The 19787-nt window shown below is 54.6% G+C and overlaps 1 protein-coding gene across 1 annotated transcript in view; it reads left to right on the plus strand.

Annotated features, from left to right (window-relative positions):
• LOC144684694 (AP-2 complex subunit alpha-2-like) overlaps positions 1-19787 on the plus strand; it is a 103821-nt gene that overhangs the window by 64825 nt on the left and 19209 nt on the right. The window contains exons 15-17 of the mRNA XM_078548817.1: positions 3871-4034; positions 6403-6485; positions 8666-8755. Coding sequence (XP_078404943.1) covers positions 3871-4034; positions 6403-6485; positions 8666-8755 — 337 coding nt within the window. The remainder of the gene's footprint in view (positions 1-3870; positions 4035-6402; positions 6486-8665; positions 8756-19787) is intronic.

Genomic DNA, 19787 nt, shown 5'->3' on the forward strand with positions numbered 1-19787 from the left:
CTCTTCTCCAAGGAAACAGTCCTAGCTTCACCACTCAATCCACATTACTGAAATCCCTCATTCCTGAAAACATTCTCATAAAATCTTTTCCGCACCCTCTCCAAAATCCTCACACCCAGAATTGGACAAAATACCCACTTCAGGCAAATCAGTGCTTTAGAAAGTTTTGCCATAACTTTTCCTCTATACCAGGGAGACCAAATGCAGACTGGGTGACTGCTTTGCAGCACACCTCTGCTTAGTCCACAAACAGGACCCCAAGTTTCCGGTTGCTTGCCACTGCCCTGTATCTAACCCTGTGCTGTACCTGCCCTGGCAGTATTTGATGGGACAGTGTAGAGTGAGATTTATTCTGTGGCTTAAATAGATATGGTTGTACATCTTATAATGCAAGCTTTACTCTGCTCTCTTTTATGCTTGTGGTTAACTTGTTTAACTGATTTTCCTTGTGTTCTTAGAACAACTCCCAGTCTTGATCTTGTGAGCTTCTGACTCTGGAATTGGCTGTTATGAACAGATCTCACCCTCTCTCACCAGCACTCTCCTCACTCAGACTCCCATTTCCCTTGACCCAGAGCACGTTTGATCACTCTTGAGATTCTCCAAGTTTTATTACTAGGTGAATTTTTCAGTGACTGACAGGGATTTAATCCTAGCATGAATGGCTTCCCCTCTACTGCCTGTTTGAAGCTATTTTCAAGGAATACCAGTTTGTGCTCAGGAAATGGTTTAGGTCATGTGACGCATGGTGCTTGTTTTGTGTTCGCTATAAGATGAGCTGTTAGCCTTTCAGTTGGTAGCACTCTTGCTTCTTAAGCCTGAAATTGTGCTTTGAAACCCGTTCCAGGTCTTGAGTTGACACCTCAGAGCTGTGTCGAGGGAGGGATGGACTGTTGGAGGCTTTGTCTTTTGGATGAAATGTTAAATTGAGGCCCCATCTACTTGTTTGCATAGTCCAGATGGATGTTAGAGATCCTATGGCACTATTTGAAAAGGAACAGGAAGCTTTCCCTGTCTCCTGGCCATCATTCCTTTCTTAATCGACATCGTGAAACACATGATCTGGCCATTCAACAATTTTGCTGATTATAGGATCAAACTGTGCGCAGGTTGGCTGCCATTCTTGCATACTTAATGCCAGTGATTAATTATACGTGAAATACTTTGAAATGTGTGAAAGGGATCCAAGGATGCTGTATTTTGAACAAAACGCTAAATTGAGGCTCCACCTGCCTTTTTGTGTAGTCCACATGGATGTTAGAGATCCCATGACCCTATTTGAAGAGGAACAGAAGGTTGTAACAGGCAGGCAAGGGGACCCAGCATGTGGTGATGGAGGAGCTTCAACTCCTGACTTTGTCCAACAGTTATGAGCTGCTTGCTATCTTTGTGGATGAGGAGAAGGACTGCAAGGTGGATGAGTGGACTGACCATGGCGCCATGGTGAAGGATGCCATTCAAATAGGTGGAGAGAAGAGGATGTGTTTGTGATAGGAGACAGTATAGCCAAGGGGAAAAATACAGCTCTCTGCAGCTACTTCAGCGAGCTCTGAAGGTTGTGTTGCCTGCCTAGTGCCAGGGTTAAGGACATCTCCTTGCAGCTGGAGAGGGAGGATCCAGCTGTCATGGTCCATGTGGGAACCAATAGCATAGGTAGAACCAGAAATGATGTTCTACCAAGAGAATCAGGAGTTAGGGCCACGCATCAATTGGTGTAGAGTTAAACAGATTAGAAAATTAAACATGTGGCTCATAGAGTGGCATGGGAAAAAGGAGTTTCGATTTGTGGGCCATTGGCATCAGTACTCAGGGAAGAGTAAGTTATTTTGTTGGTATGGGCTACACTTGAACTGGGCTGGGACCAGTGTCCTAGCCAATCGAATAACTAATGATGTGGACAGGGCTTTAAACTAACAGAGGTGGGAGGGGGTGGGGAGGGTTCAGATGAAGGGAGACTCAGAAATATAAAGAGAAAGGTTGAGGTATCAACAATATAGTGATGTGGTTAAAGACAAGCAGAGTGAGACAGGAAGGGACAGAGAGTTTAACAAAAAATGTACATCAGTGAATAAGGTCATTGAAGGAAATAGAAGTAAAACAAATCAAATTACATGTTCTTTATCTGAATGCACAAAGCATCTGCAATATGATAGATGGACTAATGGCACAAATAGAGGTAAATAATTTAGATCTAATCGCTATTACAGACATATGGTTACAAGATGATCACGGTTAGGAAATAAATATCCCAGGGTACACAGTGTTTTGGAATAGTAAAGGAGGTGGGGTAGTCCTTATATTAAAGGATGACATAAGGGCATTCATGAGAAAGGATCTGGCTTCTGAAGATCATGAAATAGAATCGGTATGGGTGGAAATTAGGAGTAGCAAGAGTCAGATAACACTGGTGGGAGTAGTCTATAGGCTCGCCAACAGTATTTATACCATTGGGCAGAGCATTAAACAAGAAATCATTAGAGCCTGTAACAAAGGAAATGTAATAATTGTGGGGAAGTTTAATCCCTTATACAATAAAATTGGCAAGAATGGTCTAGAAGATGAGTTTGCAGAATGTTTTGTGACAGTTTTTTGGAGCCGTGGAACCGGCTAGGAATAAAGCTATGTTGGATCTGGTATTGTGTAATGAAGCAGAGTTAATTAGTAATGTCATAGCCAAAAATCCATTGGGAAATAGTGACCATAATACCATTCAATTCCATGTTAAGTTTGAAAGTGGCATATTCCAATTACAAACAAAAATCTTAAACTTAAACAAAGCCAATTACGTAGGTATGAGGAGAGAACTGGCTTAAGGTTAAATGGGTAAATAGACTAAAAGGTATGGAGGTAAATGAACAGTTAACATGAAACATTTAAAGAATCAATTCAAAATGTTCACCAAAAATACTTTCCATTGAAAATTAAAAACTGAGCAAGGATGGCCCACCCATGGCTCACTCAGGAAGCTAAGGATAGTATGAGATTAAAAGAAGAGGCTTATAACGTTGCAGAAAACAGTAGCAAGTCTGAGGATTGGGAGTGTTTTATAAACCAACAGAGGGTCACCAAAAAGCTGGTAAAAAGGGATAAACTTGAATGAGAGTAAACGAGCCAGAAATGTAAAAGCATATTGTAAGAGTTTTTGTAAGTATACAAAAAGGAATAGAGTAGCTAAAGTAAATGTTGCTCCCTTAGAAGCAGAGACAGGAGAAATGATCATGGGGAATGAGGAAATGGCAGAGCATTGAACAAATATTTTGTGTCCACCTTCACAGTTGAAGACACGAGTTCCATACCAGAAATAAATGATGACCTTGAAGCTAAAAAGAGAGAACATTAGGGAAATTAATAACAGCAGAGATAAAGTATTGGAGAAACTTGAGGGACTAAAATCCAATGAATCTCCAAGTCCTGATGCCTACACCTTTGGGATTCTAAAAGAGATAGCTGCAGAGATAGTGGATGTGCTAGCGATTGTTTTCCCAAATTCTTTAGATTCAGGAATGGCCCCATTAGATTGGAAGTTGGCAAATATTACACCAGTTTTCCATAAAGGAGACAGAAAGCAGTGAACTAGAGGTCAGTTAGCCTAACATCAGTTGTTGGGAAAATGCTGGAATGTGTTATTAAGGAAGTGTTAACAATGCAATTAGAAGCGCATAATATGATGGCATTGAATGGCAGAGTAGGCTCAATTGGCCATATTGTTTAATCCTACTCTGTTCTTAAGTATAAATGCAAGCCTTGGAAACTGGTGAATTTGAGCACTTTATTGTTCTGCATTGTAATTGTAAAAATCCTTCACCAGTTTATTTTTTTAAACAGAGGGAGTTTTCTTTAAGACTGTTGTAATACTTGTTCCTTTTACAGGCTTCTCCATCCTTGTCTGCTGATCTCCTGGGTCTTGGATCAGCTCATTTGGTGAATTCAGCCCCCACGTATCCATCTACAGGTGGATTATTGGTGGATGTGTTCTCGAACATGAGCCCTGGGGTCATCTCGCAGATCACCAGTGCTGAAGACAGTTTTGTGAGGTAACTGTTCACGTGGATGTGTGGAATTACTGGGAGTCTGGGTTGAAAGCTGCTTGCTCCACACCACACACTTTATTTCTGAGTGGGCGATCCTGGAATTACACATTGGAAATATATACAGGCCCCTGGGTACATTGGAAACTGTCTTTTTGCTTACTGTTAGAGGTGTTAAAGTTCACAGAATCACATGTTGCAGAAGAGGCCCTTCGGCCTATTGAGTCTGCACCGATACGTGAGGAACACCTGACCTACCTACCTAATCCCATTTACCAGCACTTTGCCCATAGCCTTGAATGTTATGACGTGCCAAATGCTCATCCAGGTACTTTTTAATGTTGTGAGGCAACCTGCCTGCACCACCCTCTCAGGCAGCGCATTCCAGACCGTCACCACCCTCTGGGTAAAAAAGTTTTTCCTCACATCCCCCCTAAACCTCCTGCCCCTCACCTTGAACTTGTGTCCCCTCGTGACTGGCCCTTCAACTAAGGGGAACAGCTGCTCCCTATCCACCCTGTCCATGCCCCTCATAATCTTGTACACCTCGTTTAGGTCACCCCTCAGTCTTCTCTGCTCCAACGAAAACAACCCAAGTCTATCCAACCTCTCTTCATAACTTAAATGTTTCATCCCAGGCAACATCCTGATGAATCTCCTCTGCACCCCCTCCAGTGCAATCACGTCCTTCCTATAATGTGGCGACCAGAACTGCACACAGTACTCCAGCTGTGGCCCCACTAAAGTTCTATACAACTCCAACATGATCTCCCTACTTTTGTAATCTATGCCTTGATTGATAAAGGCAAGTGTCCCATATGCCCTTTTCACCACCCCACTAACATGCCCCTCCACCTTCAGAGATCTATGGACACACACGCCAAGGTCCCTTTGTTCCTCAGAACTTCCTAGTATCATGCCATTCATTTAATACTTCCTTGTCAAATTACTCCTTCCAAAGTGGATCACCTCACACTTTTCAGGGTTAAATTGCATCTGCCACTTATCTGCCCATTTGACCATCCCGTCTATATCTTCCTGTAGCCCAAGACACTCAATCTCACTGTTAACCACCCAGCCAATCTTTGTGTCATCCACAAACTTGCTAATCCTACCCCCCCACATAGTCATCTATGTCATTTATATAAATAACAAATAATAGGGGACCCAGCACAAATGACAAATAATAGGGGACGCCACTGGACACTGGCTCCCAGTCACTAAAGCAGCCTTCTGTCATCACCCTCTGTCTTCTACAGATAAGCCAATTTTGAATCCACCTTATCAAGTTACCCTGTATCCCATGTGCATTTGCCTTCTTTATAAGTCTCCCATGTGGGACCTTGTCAAAGGCTTTGTTGAAATCCATATAAACTACATCAACTGCACTACCCTCATCTGCACACCTGGTCACCTCCTCAAAAAATTCAATCAAATTTGTTTGGCATGATTTCCCTCTGACAAAGCCACGCTGACTATCCCTGATCAAACCTTGCCTCTCCAAGTGGAGATAGATTCTCTCCTTCAGAATTTTCTCCAATAGTTTCCCTACCACTGACGTGAGACTCACTGATCTGTAGTTCCCTAGCTTATCTCTACAACCTTTCTTAAATAACGTAACCACATTAGCTGTTCTCCAGTCCTCTGGCACCTCCCCCGTGGTCAGAGCCCCTGCGATCTCCTCCCTTGCCTCCCTCAGCAGTCTGGGATACAAATCATCCAGACCTGGATATTTGTCCAATTTTAAGCCTGCCAGCACCTCCAATACCTTGTCACTCCCTATATCAATTTGCTCAAGAACCTCGCAGTCTCTCTCCCTGAGTTCCATACCTTCATCTTCATTCTCTTGGGTGAAGACAAATGTGAAGTGAAATTCTCAAGCATATCTCAGTTTGGCAATGCTGCTTTAACTACTTGCAGTCATTTTAGTCAGAAGCACCTCACGTACACTCAACAATCCAGGTAAATATACTTCACATATATATTTATTGAGAAAAAATCTTGCAGCATTCAGCCAATGAGGAAGTAAAGCACTGATTTTCATTTTACCTTTTTAACCAATAAATACACAGAACATTTAAAGTCCACATGCATGGACATTAGTATTTCGTATGTATCTTGAGGTTCCAGGCCAAACAACAGTGTTTACTGCTCACATTTTGCTCACTTAAACGCAGTGCGCAACACTGGTTTAGGCTCATGTGAATAATGGACACTTTGGATTAGGTTCTGAAGGAAGCTGGAGCTGTACTCTGATAGAGTTAGTGCCGTCGAGCAAGGAGAGAAAGAAGGAATCCATGTTTTTAAAGTTGTAGCATTCTGTCTTAGGTTTCCCTCTCTCTGTTTCTTCTAACTCTTTTTTTCTCTTTTTCAGGTTTGTTTGTAAAAATAACGGCATCTTATTTGAGAACCAAGTTTTGCAGATTGGCGTGAAATCTGAATTTAGACAGAACTTGGGTGAGTTTTCTTTGTTTCCTCCCTTCCCTCTCTCTCCTTATTTGCTGCCTGCAGAATGGTGCATGGATTTTCCCTGCTTTGTCCAGTCCTCCTGCATTTTTTGAATCTGACTGAAGTGCAAACTTGGATTAAATAACGGAATTACAGAGCCGATGCAGCAAGATCTGAAGAGAAGGGCCTGGTGAGCTGTTCACTGTACCTCATAATGCACAGGTGGGGAGCTGCTAGAAATGCTGGCTGTCAGGTGTTGACTGGCCTTCTGTCTGTTACCAGCATTTCCTGGAATTATTTTAGGTACAGCCTTTACGTTTTCCATCTCATATTTAACCCTGAGAATGTGGTGTTCTTGTTTTTCTCCTGTTACCAGGCTCCAGTCTGTTGATGCAATGAGGGTAGATGCCTTATGTAAGATTAATAGCGTATCACAGAATGACACATTATGCTAAGTGCACACTTTCAGAACCTGTTCCTGATATTAAGGCTGTTCTGTTGGCTTTTGGACACTTGAGATATATGCTCACTCTCTCTTTCTCTGCCTGGCTTATGATTTTACGGATAGGATATTGCCGACCCTGCTGGAAGAGACAGTGTGGGGCTATGGGGACATGTCTGGATCAGGTCTAGCTATGATGCCTCCAGCGGTTCAATAGCTTTCCTGCTGACATTGTCTCAATGAGTAGAGGATGAACATTTATGCTCATGGAACTATACCACCATCACCTTTAGGACTAGAGGGGGTTCAGTTGATGGTGGAAAGAAGGGAGAAAATGTTCTGTTTATTGCAGGATGCTTCAAGTTGAACACTTGTTACACTTGTATCAATGCTCCACTGATTCCAGTTCGGCTGTTATCATTAGCTGACTACTTCAGATGAAGCCTCTCCTGATTTGTACTTGATCAGGAACTGATGTTGAATCCTAGTTCATTTTCAACACAGTGCTGAAAATAATGCACTTCCTGCAGTGCTTTTGTTGGGTTATTGCTGAAAAAGGAAGTTTTTTTGTCTTGTACTCATCAGGACAGCTGCAAGAATGCCAAATTTCAAAGGGAGCAACAATGGGCAAAGGGTCCTTATTGGTTGGCAAGTTAACAATGATTGTTGCCATGGCAAATGCACCAGGGATCTGTTGTCCCCCAGCCTTTTGTTTAATTCAAAATGGCGCATTGTCTGGACATGTTCTTTTTGCCTGCTGAGAACAGGCCCCTGTATATGAATATATGTAACTTTTAGCAAGGGTAAGTGAGCCATATTGCGAACCCGATTGATAATATTAAAGAAATTCACCTACTGCCTTCCCCCTGTAACCCTGCACATTCTTCCTTTTCAGATAACAGTTTAATTCCCTTTTGAGTGCCTCGATTTAACCTGCCACCACCACACACTCAGGCAGTGCATTCTTGACATTTACCACTCGCTGTGTGAAAAAGTTTTCTTTCATGTTGCTTTTGCTTCTTCTGCCAATTAATTCAAATCTGTGCCCTCTCATTCTCTATCCTTTCATGGGTGGGAACAGTTTCTCCCTATTCTGTCCAGCTGAGGCTGAACTAGTGCCTTATGCAAGTTTAACATAACCTTCTTGCTCTTGCACTCTATGCCCCTAGTAATAACGCCTAGAACACTGTATGCTTTATCAAGAACTGATGCTGACACGATGGGCCAAATGGCCTCCTGTGCTGTAACAGTTGTGATTATTAAATTGGTTGTTAGTATGATTCTTAGCACAATTGGGATTGTTCAGCAAGTGCTGTCCAATCGCAGGATCGTATCTAATGTTAGACAAAATAAAGGATATATAAAGGAATATGTCCAGGGCGTTTTCTGAATTAAACAAAAGGCTGGGGCACAACAGTTCCCTGTTGCATTCTCAACCAATCATAATTGACTTGCCAACCAGTTATGATCCTACATTCTAAATTGTTGCTCCCTTTGAAATCTTGCGTCTGTCCCGATAAGTGTAAGGTGAAAAGCTTTGACAGCATGTCTCTTTTTTCCAGCAATATGGATTGTGGGATGACCTGGAAATATCTGGGATTGTGGAAACATGTATATTTTGACAATGAGGTTGATCTCAGAAACACAAGTTGAAAAATGTGGTAATCCCCTCTTAATTTGTATGTAGATGAATGGGGATAGTTGTGTGATTTGTGTCTGCTAACGTAGCCTTTGTTACTGTCTACAGGTCGAATGTACGTTTTTTATGGTAACAAGACTTCTACTAAGTTCATCGGCTTTACCTCGGTGGTTACTTACCCCGGAAACCTTCTAGCCCATATCCTTTGCATGAAAAAATTTCTTGAAAACAGAGGCGGGCCTGTGAGCTGGCTGATGAAATGTTTTTGTTGATCCTTTTCTATTCAGTACATGAGCTGCATCGTTTCCACTTGATAGCTGCAGATTATCTGCACCTGCAGCAGTTGCAGGTGTCTGCCTAAATTCTTTACAGATGGATGCAGATTGAAATGAAGAGTACCCTGCTTGTGTTTGGAATTGGAAAAGGGGATGGTTATGGTCCAATGGGTTTCCTTGTCTCTTTTTTCTCCTCATCTCCCCAAAATATGTGCTAAACTATATTTCCCAGGCTTGCACAGCATTCAAACAAGCAGTTTTGTGTGTGTTTCTTTCTTCCTGACTTGTGACAGCTGTTTGGTGTCTCCTTGTAGTTAATTGTTTCTGCTGCTCATCACCTGATTTAAAGGAGTGGCACTGCACATGCCCATCACTGGCCAGTCTCCATGTGTCAATGGGCAGGCAGCAGTCTCAGGAAAGAGGTATCCCAGCTTAGTTTGATCCTGATCTTGATACACATGCAGAGGCAGGGCATGCTTGCAGGGAGGACGGCACATGCTTACTGATGTGAGCAAGCAGGGGGAATGATATATGCCAAGGAGGGTGTGGGTGGGGAGAATGGAAGTTGCCGAGGACGGTGTAGGTGGGGAGAATAGAATGTGCCGAGGAGGGTGTGGGCAGGAAGGATGGTATGTGCCGAGGAGGGTGTGGGCAGGAAGGATGGTAGGTGACGAGGAGGGTGTGGGCGGGGGGATGGTATGTGCCGAGGAGGATGTGGGCGGGGGGATGGTATGTGACGAGGAGGGTGTGGGCGGGGGGATGGTATGTGCCGAGGAGGATGTGGGCGGGGGGATGGTATGTGACGAGGAGGGTGTGGGCGGGGATGATGGTATGTGCCGAGGAGGGTGTGGGCGGGGGGATGGTATGTGACGAGGAGGGTGTGGGCGGGGATGATGGTATGTGCCGAGGAGGGTGTGGGCGGGAAGGATGGTATGTGACGAGGAGGGTGTGGGCGGGGGGATGGTATGTGACGAGGAGGGTGTGGGCGGGGATGATGGTATGTGACGAGGAGGGTGTGGGCGGGGATGATGGTATGTGCCGAGGAGGGTGTGGGTGGGAAGGATGGTATGTACCGAGGAGGGTGTGGGCGGGGGGATGGTATGTGCCGAGGAGGGTGTGGGTGGGCGGGAAAGATGGGATGTGCCGAGGAGGGTGTGGGTGGGCGGGAAGGATGATATGTGCCGAGGTGGGTGTGGGCGGGGAGAATAGGATGTGCCGAGGAGGGTGTGGGCGGGAAAGATGGGATGTGCCAAGGAGGGTGTGGGCGGGAAGGATGGTATGTGCCGAGGAGGGTGGGAAGGATGGTATGTGCCAAGGAGGGTGTGGGCGGGCGGGGAGAATGGGCTGTGCCGAGGAGGGTGTGGGTGGGAAGGATGGTACGTGCCGAGGAGGGTGTGGGCGGGGAGAATGGTATGTGACGAGGAGGGTGTGGGCGGGAAGGATGGTATGTGCCGAGGAGAGTGTGGGCGGGGGGATGGTATGTGCCGAGGAGGGTGTGGGCGGGGAGGATGGTATGTGACGAGGAGGGTGTGGGCGGGGATGATGGTATGTGACGAGGAGGGTGTGGGCGGGAAGGATGGTATGTACCGAGGAGGGTGTGGGCGGGGGGATGGTATGTGCCGAGGAGGGTGTGGGTGGGCGGGAAAGATGGGATGTGCCGAGGAGGGTGTGGGTGGGCGGGCGGGACGGATGGGATGTGCCGAGGAGGGTGTGGGTGGGCGGGAAGGATGATATGTGCCGAGGAGGGTGCGGGCGGGGAGAATAGGATGTGCCGAGGAGGGTGTGGGCGGGAAGGAGGGGATGTGCCAAGGAGGGTGTGGGCGGGAAGGATGGTATGTGCCGAGGAGGGTGGGAAGGATGGTATGTGCCGAGGAGGGTGTGGGCGGGCGGGGAGAATGGGCTGTGCCGAGGAGGGTGTGGGTGGGAAGGATGGTACGTGCCGAGGAGGGTGTGGGCGGGGAGGATGGTATGTGACGAGGAGGGTGTGGGCGGGAAGGATGGTATGTGCCGAGGAGGGTGTGGGCGGGGGGATGGTATGTGCCGAGGAGGGTGTGGGCGGGGGGATGGTATGTGCCGAGGAGGGTGTGGGCGGGGGGATGGTATGTGCCGAGGAGGGTGTGGGCGGGAAGGATGGTATGTGACGAGGAGGGTGTGGGCGGGGAGGATGGTATGTGATGTGGAGAGTGTGTGCGGGGGGATGGTATGTGCCGAGGAGGGTGTGGGCGTGGATGATGGCATGTGACGTGGAGGGTGTGGGATGGGGGGGATGGTATGTGATGTGGAGGGAGTGTGCGTGGGAATGGTATGTGCCGAGGAGGGTGTGGGCGGGGAGGATGGTATGTGACGTGGAGGGTGTGGGCGGGGAGGATGGTATGTGATGTGGAGGGTGTGTGCGGGGGGATGGTATATGCCAGGGAGGGTGTGGGCGGGGATGATGGTATGTGCCGAGGAGGGTGTGGGCGGGGATGATGGTATGTGCCGAGGAGGGTGTGGGCGGGGGGATGGTATGTGCCGAGGAGGGTGTGGGCGGGCGGGAAGGATGGTATGTGCCGAGGAGGGTGTGGGCGGGCGGGGAGAATGGGCTGTGCCGAGGAGGGTGTGGGCGGGAAGGATGGTATGTGACGAGGAGGGTGTGGGCAGGGATGATGGTATGTGACGAGGAGGGTGTGGCCGGGGGGTTGGTATGTGACGAGGAGGGTGTGGGCGGGGATGATGGTATGTGCCAAGGAGGGTGTGGGCGAGAAGGATGGTATGTGCCGAGGAGGGTGTGGGTGGGCGGGGGGATGGTATGTGCCGAGGAGGGTGTGGGTAGGCGGGACGGATGGGATGTGCCGAGGAGGGTGTGGGTGGGCGGGCGGGACGGATGGGATGTGCCGAGGAGGGTGTGGGTAGGCGGGAAAGATGGGATGTGCCGAGGAGGGTGTGGGTGGGTGGGCGGGAACGATGATATGTGCCGAGGAGGGTGTGGGCGGGGAGAATAGGATGTGCCGAGGAGGGTGTGGGCGGGAAAGATGGTATGTGCCGAGGAGGGTGGGAAGGATGGTATGTGCCAAGGAGGGTGTGGGCGGGCGGGGAGAATGGGCTGTGCCGAGGAGGGTGTGGGTGGGAAGGATGGTACGTGCCGAGGAGGGTGTGGGCGGGGAGAATGGTATGTGACGAGGAGGGTGTGGGCGGGAAGGATGGTATGTGCCGAGGAGGGTGTGGGCGGGGGGATGGTATGTGCCGAGGAGGGTGTGGGCGGGGAGGATGGTATGTGACGAGGAGGGTGTGGGCGGGAAGGATGGTATGTACCGAGGAGGGTGTGGGCGGGGGGATGGTATGTGCCGAGGAGGGTGTGGGTGGGCGGGAAAGATGGGATGTGCCGAGGAGGGTGTGGGTGGGCGGGCGGGACGGATAGGATGTGCCGAGGAGGGTGTGGGTGGGCGGGAAGGATGATATGTGCCGAGGAGGGTGTGGGTGGGGAGAATAGGATGTGCCGAGGAGGGTGTGGGCGGGAAGGAGGGGATGTGCCGAGGAGGGTGTGGGCGGGAAGGAGGGGATGTGCCAAGGAGGGTGTGGGCGGGAAGGATGGTATGTGCCGAGGAGGGTGTGGGCGGGCGGGGAGAATGGGCTGTGCCGAGGAGGGTGTGGGTGGGAAGGATGGTACGTGCCGAGGAGGGTGTGGGCGGGGAGAATGGTATGTGACGAGGAGGGTGTGGGCGGGAAGGATGGTATGTGCCGAGGAGGGTGTGGGCGGGGGGATGGTATGTGCCGAGGAGGGTGTGGGCGGGGGGATGGTATGTGCCGAGGAGGGTGTGGGCGGGAAGGATGGTATGTGACGAGGAGGGTGTGGGCGGGGAGGATGGTATGTGATGTGGAGGGTGTGTGCGGGGGGATGGTATGTGCCGAGGAGGGTGTGGGCGTGGATGATGGTATGTGACGTGGAGGGTGTGGGCGGGGAGGATGGTATGTGATGTGGAGGGAGTGTGTGGGGGAATGGTATGTGCCGAGGAGGGTGTGGGCGGGGAGGATGGTATGTGACGTGGAGGGTGTGGGCGGGGAGGATGGGATGTGATGTGGAGGGTGTGTGCGGGGGGATGGTATATGCCAGGGAGGGTGTGGGCGGGGATGATGGTATGTGCCGAGGAGGGTGTGGGCGGGGATGATGGTATGTGCCGAGGAGGGTGTGGGCGGGGGGATGGTATGTGCCGAGGAGGGTGTGGGCGGGCGGGAAGGATGGTATGTGCCAAGGAGGGTGTGGGCGTGCGGGGAGAATGGGCTGTGCCGAGGAGGGTGTGGGCGGGAAGGATGGTATGTGACGAGGAGGGTGTGGGCAGGGATGATGGTATGTGACGAGGAGGGTGTGGCCGGGGGGGTTGGTATGTGACGAGGAGGGTGTGGGCGGGGATGATGGTATGTGACGAGGAGGGTGTGGGCGGGGATGATGGTATGTGCCAAGGAGGGTGTGGGCGGGAAGGATGGTATGTGCCAAGGAGGGTGTGGGCGGGCGGGGGGATGGTATGTGCCGAGGAGGGTGTGGGTAGGCGGGACGGATGGGATGTGCCGAGGAGGGTGTGGGTGGGCGGGCGGGACGGATGAGATGTGCCGAGGAGGGTGTGGGTAGGCGGGAAAGATGGGATGTGCCGAGGAGGGTGTGGGTGGGCGGGAACGATGATATGTGCCGAGGAGGGTGTGGGCGGGGAGAATAGGATGTGCCGAGGAGGGTGTGGGCGGGAAGGAGGGGATGTGCCGAGGAGGGTGTGGGCGGGAAGGAGGGGATGTGCCGAGGAGGGTGGGAAGGATGGTATGTGCCGAGGAGGGTGTGGGCGGGCGGGGAGAATGGGCTGTGCCAAGGAGGGTGTGGGCGGGAAGGATGGTACGTGCTGAGGAGGGTGTGGGCGGGCGGGGAGAATGGGCTGTACCGAGGAGGGTTTGGGCGGGCGGGAAGATAGGGATGTGACGAGATGGGTGTAGGCCGGGGGGAAGGTATGTGCCGAGGAGGGTGTGGGCGGGGAGGATGGTATGTGACGAGGAGGGTGTGGGCGGGGAGGATGGTATGTGCCGAGGAGGGTGTGGGCGGGGATGATGGTATGTGCCGAGGAGGGTGTGGGCGGGAAGGATGGTATGTGCCGAGGAGGGTGTGGGCGGGGGGATGGTATGTGCCGAGAAGGGTGTGGGCGGGGAGGATGGTATGTGATGAGGAGGGTGTTGGCGGGGAGGATGGTATGTGATGTGGAGGGTGTGTGCGGGGGGATGGTATGTGCCGAGGAGGGTGTGGGCGGGCGGGGAGAATGGGCTGTACCGAGGAGGGTGTGGGCGGGCAGGAAGGATGGGATGTGCCGAGGAGGGTGTAGGCCGGGGGGAAGGTATGTGCCGAAGAGGGTGTGGGCGGGGAGAATGGCATGTGACGAGGAGGGTGTGCGCGGGGAGGATGGTATGTGACGAGGAGGGTGTGGGCGGGGATGATGGTATTTGCCGATGAGGGTGTGGGCGGGAAGGATGGTATGTGCCGAGGAGGGTGTGGGCGGGGGGATGGTATGTGTTGAGGAGGGTGTGGGCGGGGAGGATGGTATGTGACGAGGAGGGTGTGTGCGGGGGGATGGTATGTGCCGAGGAGGGTATGGGCGGGGATGATGGTATGTGACGTGGAGGGTGTGGGCGGGGAGGATGGTATGTGATGTGGAGGGAGTGTGCGGGGGAATGGTATGTGCCGAGGAGGGTGTGGGCGGGGAGGATGGTATGTGCCGAGGAGGGTGTGGGCGGGGAGGATGGTATGTGCCGAGGAGGGTGTGGGCGGGGGGATGGTATGTGCCGAGGAGTGTGTGGGTGGGGGGATGGTATGTGCCGAGGAGGGTGTGGGCGGGCGGGAAGGATGGTATGTGCCGAGGAGGGTGTGGGCGGGCGGGGAGAATGGGCTGTGCCGAGGAGGGTGTGGGCGGGAAGGATGGTATGTGCCGAGGAGGGTGTGGGCAGGGATGATGGTACGTGCCAAGGAGGGTGTGGGCGGGGGGATGGTATGTGCCGAGGAGGGTGTGGGTGGGCGGGAACGATGATATGTGCCGAGGAGGGTGTGGGCGGGGAGAATAGGATGTGCCGAGGAGGGTGTGGGCGGGAAGGAGGGGATGTGCCGAGGAGGGTGTGGGCGGGAAGGATGGTGTGTGCCGAGGAGGGTGTGGGCGGCAAGGATGGTACGTGCCGAGGAGGGTGTGGGCGGGCGGGGAGAATGGGCTGTACCGAGGAGGGTGTGGGCGGGCGGGAAGGATGGGATGTGCCGAGGAGGGTGTAGGCCGGGGGGAAGGTATGTGCCGAGGAGGGTGTGGGCGGGGATGATGGTATGTGCCGTGGAGGGTGTGGCCGGGGAGGATGGTATGTGCCGAGGAGGGTGTGGGCGGGGGGATGGTATGTGATGAGGAGGGTGTTAGCGGGGAGGATGGTATGTGATGTGGAGGGTGTGTGCGGGGGGATGGTATGTGCCGAGGAGGGTGTGGGCGGGGATGATGGTATGTGACGTGGAGGGTGGGGGGGGGGGAGGATGGTATGTGATGTGGAGGGTGTGTGCGGGGGGATGGTATGTGCCGAGGAGGCTGTGGGCGGGGAGGATGGTATGTGATGTGGAGGGTATTTGCGGGGGGATGGTATGTGCCGAGGAGGGTGTGGGCGGGGATGATGGTATGTGCCGAGGAGGGTGTGGGCGGGGATGATGGTATGTGCCGAGGAGGGTGTGGGCGGGGATGATGGTATGTGCCGAGGAGGGTGTGGGCGGGGATGATGGTATGTGCCGAGGAGGGTGTGGGCGGGGATGATGGTATGTGCCGAGGAGGGTGTGGGCGGGCGGGAAGGATGGTATGTGCCGAGGAGGGTGTGGGCGGGGGGATGGCATGTGCCGAGGAGGGTGTGGGCGGGGGGGATGGCATGTGCCGAGGAGGGTGTGGGCGGGGGGATGGTATGTGCCGAGGAGGGTGTGGGCGGGCGGGAAGGATGGTATGTGCCGAGGAGAGTGAGCAGGATGGTGTGTGCCGAGGAGGGTGTGGACGGGGGGATGGTATGTGCCGAGGAGGGTGTGGGCGGGGGGATGGTATGTGCCGAGGAGGGTGTGGGTGGGCGGGAAAGATGGGATGTGCCGAGGAGGGTGTGGGTGGGCGGGCTGGACGGATGGGATGTGCCGAGGAGGGTGTGGGTGGGCGGGAAGGATGATATGTGCCGAGGAGGGTGTGGGCGACGAGAATAGGATGTGCCGAGGAGGGTGTGGGCGGGAAGGAGGGGATGTGCTGAGGAGGGTGTGGGCGGGAAGGATGGTATGTGCTGAGGAGGGTGTGGGCGGGAAGGATGGTATGTGCCGAGGAGGGTGGGAAGGATGGTATGTGCCGAGGAGGGTGGGAAGGATGGTATGTGCCGAGGAGGGTGTGGGCGGGGATGATGGTATGTGCCGAGGAGGGTGTGGGCGGGCGGGGAGAATGGGCTGTGCCGAGGAGGGTGTGGGCGGGAAGGATGGTATGTGCTGAGGAGGATGTGGGCGGGCGGGGAGAATGGGCTGTACCGAGGAGGGTGTGGGCGGGCGGGAAGGATGGGATGTGCCGAGGAGGGTGTAGGCCGGGGGGAAGGTATGTGCCGAGGAGGCTGTGGACAGGGAGGATGGTATGTGACGTGGAGGGTGTGGGCGGGGAGGATGGTATGTGCCGAGCAGGTTGTGGGCGGGGATGATGGTATGTGCCGAGGAGGGTGTGGGCGGGGATGATGCTATGTGCCGAGGAGGGTGTGGGCGGGGGGATGGTACGTGCCGAGGAGGGTGTGGGTGGGCGGGAAAGATGGGATGTGCCGAGGAGGGTGTGGGTGGGCGGGCGGGACGGATGGGATGTGCCGAGGAGGGTGTGGGTGGGCGGAAAGGATGATATGTGCCGAGGAGGGTGTGGGCGGGGAGAATAGGATGTGCCGAGGAGGATGTGGGCGGGAAGGAGGGGATGTGCCGAGGAGGGTGTGGGCGGGAAGGATGGTATGTGCCGAGGAGGGTGTAAAGTATGGTATGTGCCGAGGAGGGTTGGAAGGATGGTATGTGCCGAGGAGGGTGGTGGGCGGGCGGGGAGAATGGTATGTGCCGAGGAGGGTGTGGGCGGGCGGGGAGAATGGTCTGTGCCGAGGAGGGTGTGGGCGGGAAGGATGGTACGTGCCGAGGAGGGTGTGGGCGGGCGGGGAGAATGGGCTGTACCGAGGAGGGTGTGGGCGGGCGGGAAGGATGGGATGTGCTGAGGAGGGTGTAGGCCGGGGGGAAGGTATGTGCCGAGGAGGGTGTGGGCGGGGAGGATGGTATGTGACGAGGAGGGTGTGGGCGGGAAGGATCTTATGTGCCGAGGAGGGTGTTGGCGGGGAGGATGGTATGTGATGTGGAGGGTGTGTGCGGGGGATGGTATGTGCCAAGGAGGGTGTGGGCGGGGATGATGGTATGTGACGTGGAGGGTGTGGGCGGGGAGGATGGTATGTGATGTGGAGGGTGTGTGCGGGGGGATGGTATGTGCCGAGGAGGGTGTGGGCGGGGAGGATGGTATGTGACGTGGAGGGTGTGGTCGGGGAGGATGGTATGTGACGTGGAGGGTGTGTGCGGGGGGATGGTATGTGCCGAGGAGGGTGTGGGCGGGGATGATGGTATGTGCCGAGGAGGGTGTGGGCGGGGATGATGGTATGTGCCGAGGAGGGTGTGGGCGGGGATGATGGTATGTGCCGAAGAGGGTGTGGGCGGGCGGGAAGGATGGTATGTGCCGAGGAGGGTGTGGGCGGGCGGGGATGATGGTATGTGCCGAGGAGGGTGTCGGCGGGGGTATGGCATGTGCCGAGGAGGGTGTGGGCGGGGGGATGGTATGTGCCGAGGAGGGTGTGGGCGGGCGGGAAGGATGGTATGTGCCGAGGAGAGTGGGAAGGATGGTGTGTGCCGAGGAGGGTGTGGGCGAGGGGATGGTATGTGCCGAGGAGGGTGTGGGCGGGGGGATGGTATGTGCCGGGGGATGGTATGTGCCGAGGAGGGTGTGGGTGGGCGGGAAAGATGGGATGTGCCGAGGATGGTGTGGGTGGGCGGGCGGGACGGATCGGATGTGCCGAGGAGGTGTGGGCGGGAAGGATGGTATGTGCCGAGGAGGGTGGGGAAGGATGGGATGTGCCGAGGAGGGTGGGAAGGATGGGATGTGCCGAGGAGGGTGTGGGCGGGGATGATGGTATGTGCCGAGGAGGGTGTGGGCGGGACGGATGGTATGTGCTGAGGAGGATGTGGGCGGGCGGGGAGAATGGGCTGTACCGAGGAGGGTGTGGGCGGGCGGGAAGGATGGGATGTGCCGAGGACGGTGTAGGCCGGGGGGAAGGTATGTGCCGAGGAGGTTGTGGGCGGGGAGGATGGTATGTGACGTGGAGGGTGTGGGCGCGGGGATGGTATGTGACGTGGAGGTAATGGGCGGGGAGGATGGTATGTGCCGAGGAGATTGTGGGCGGGGATCATGGAATGTGCCGAGGAGGGTGTGGGCGGGGATCATGGAATGTGCCGAGGAGGGTGTGGGCGGGGGGATGGTATGTGCCGAGGAGGGTGTGGGCGGGGGGATGGAATGTGCCGAGGAGGGTGTGGGCGGGCGGGAAAATGGTATGTGCCAAGGAGGGTGTGGGCGGGGATGATGGTATGTGCCGAGGAGGGTGTGGGCGGGGGGATGGTATGTGCCGAGGAGGGTGTGGGCGGGGAGGATGGTATGTGATGTGGAGGGTATTTGCGGGGGGATGGTATGTGCCGAGGAGGGTGTGGGCGGGGATGATGGTATGTGCCGAGGAGGGTGTGGGCGGGGATGATGGTATGTGCCGAGGAGGGTGTGGGCGGGGATGATGGTATGTGCCGAGGAGGGTGTGGGCGGGCGGGAAGGATGGTATGTGCCGAGGAGGGTGTGGGCGGGGGGATGGCATGTGCCGAGGAGGGTGTGGGCGGGCGGGAAAATGGTATGTGCCAAGGAGGGTGTGGGCGGGGATGATGGTATGTGCCGAGGAGGGTGTGGGCGGGGGGATGGTATGTGCCGAGGAGGGTGTGGACGGGGAGGATGGTATGTGATGTGGAGGGTATTTGCGGGGGGATGGTATGTGCCGAGGAGGGTGTGGGCGGGGATGATGGTATGTGCCGAGGAGGGTGTGGGCGGGGATGATGGTATGTGCCGAGGAGGGTGTGGGCGGGGATGATGGTATGTGCCGAGGAGGGTGTGGGCGGGCGGGAAGGATGGTATGTGCCGAGGAGGGTGTGGGCGGGGGGATGGCATGTGCCGAGGAGGGTGTGGGCGGGGGGATGGTATGTGCCGAGGAGGGTGTGGGCGGGCGGGAAGGATGGTATGTGCCGAGGAGAGTGAGCAGGATGGTGTGTGCCGAGGAGGGTGTGGACGGGGGGATGGTATGTGCCGAGGAAGGTGTGGGCGGGGGGATGGTATGTGCCGAGGAGGGTGTGGGCGGAGGGATGGTATGTGCCGAGGAGGGTGTGGGTGGGCGGGAAAGATGGGATGTGCCGAGGAGGGTGTGGGTGGGCGGGCTGGACGGATGGGATGTGCCGAGGAGGGTGTGGGTGGGCGGGAAGGATGATATGTGCCGAGGAGGGTGTGGGCGGAGAGAATAGGATGTGCTGAGGAGGGTGTGGGCGGGAAGGAGGGGATGTGCTGAGGAGGGTGTGGGCGGGAAGGATGGTATGTGCTGAGGAGGGTGTGGGCGGGAAGGATGGTATGTGCCGAGGAGGGTGGGAAGGATGGTATGTGCCGAGGAGGGTGGGAAGGATGGTATGTGCCGAGGAGGGTGTGGGCGGGGATGATGGTATGTGCCGAGGAGGGTGTGGGCGGGCGGGGAGAATGGGCTGTGCCGAGGAGGGTGTGGGCGGGAAGGATGGTATGTGCTGAGGAGGATGTTGGCGGGCGGGGAGAATGGGCTGTACCGAGGAGGGTGTGGGCGGGCGGGAAGGATGGGATGTGCCGAGGAGGGTG

Source organism: Cetorhinus maximus, chromosome 9 (genome assembly GCF_964194155.1).
Source record: "Cetorhinus maximus chromosome 9, sCetMax3.hap1.1, whole genome shotgun sequence".
Classification (NCBI taxonomy): domain Eukaryota; kingdom Metazoa; phylum Chordata; class Chondrichthyes; order Lamniformes; family Cetorhinidae; genus Cetorhinus; species Cetorhinus maximus.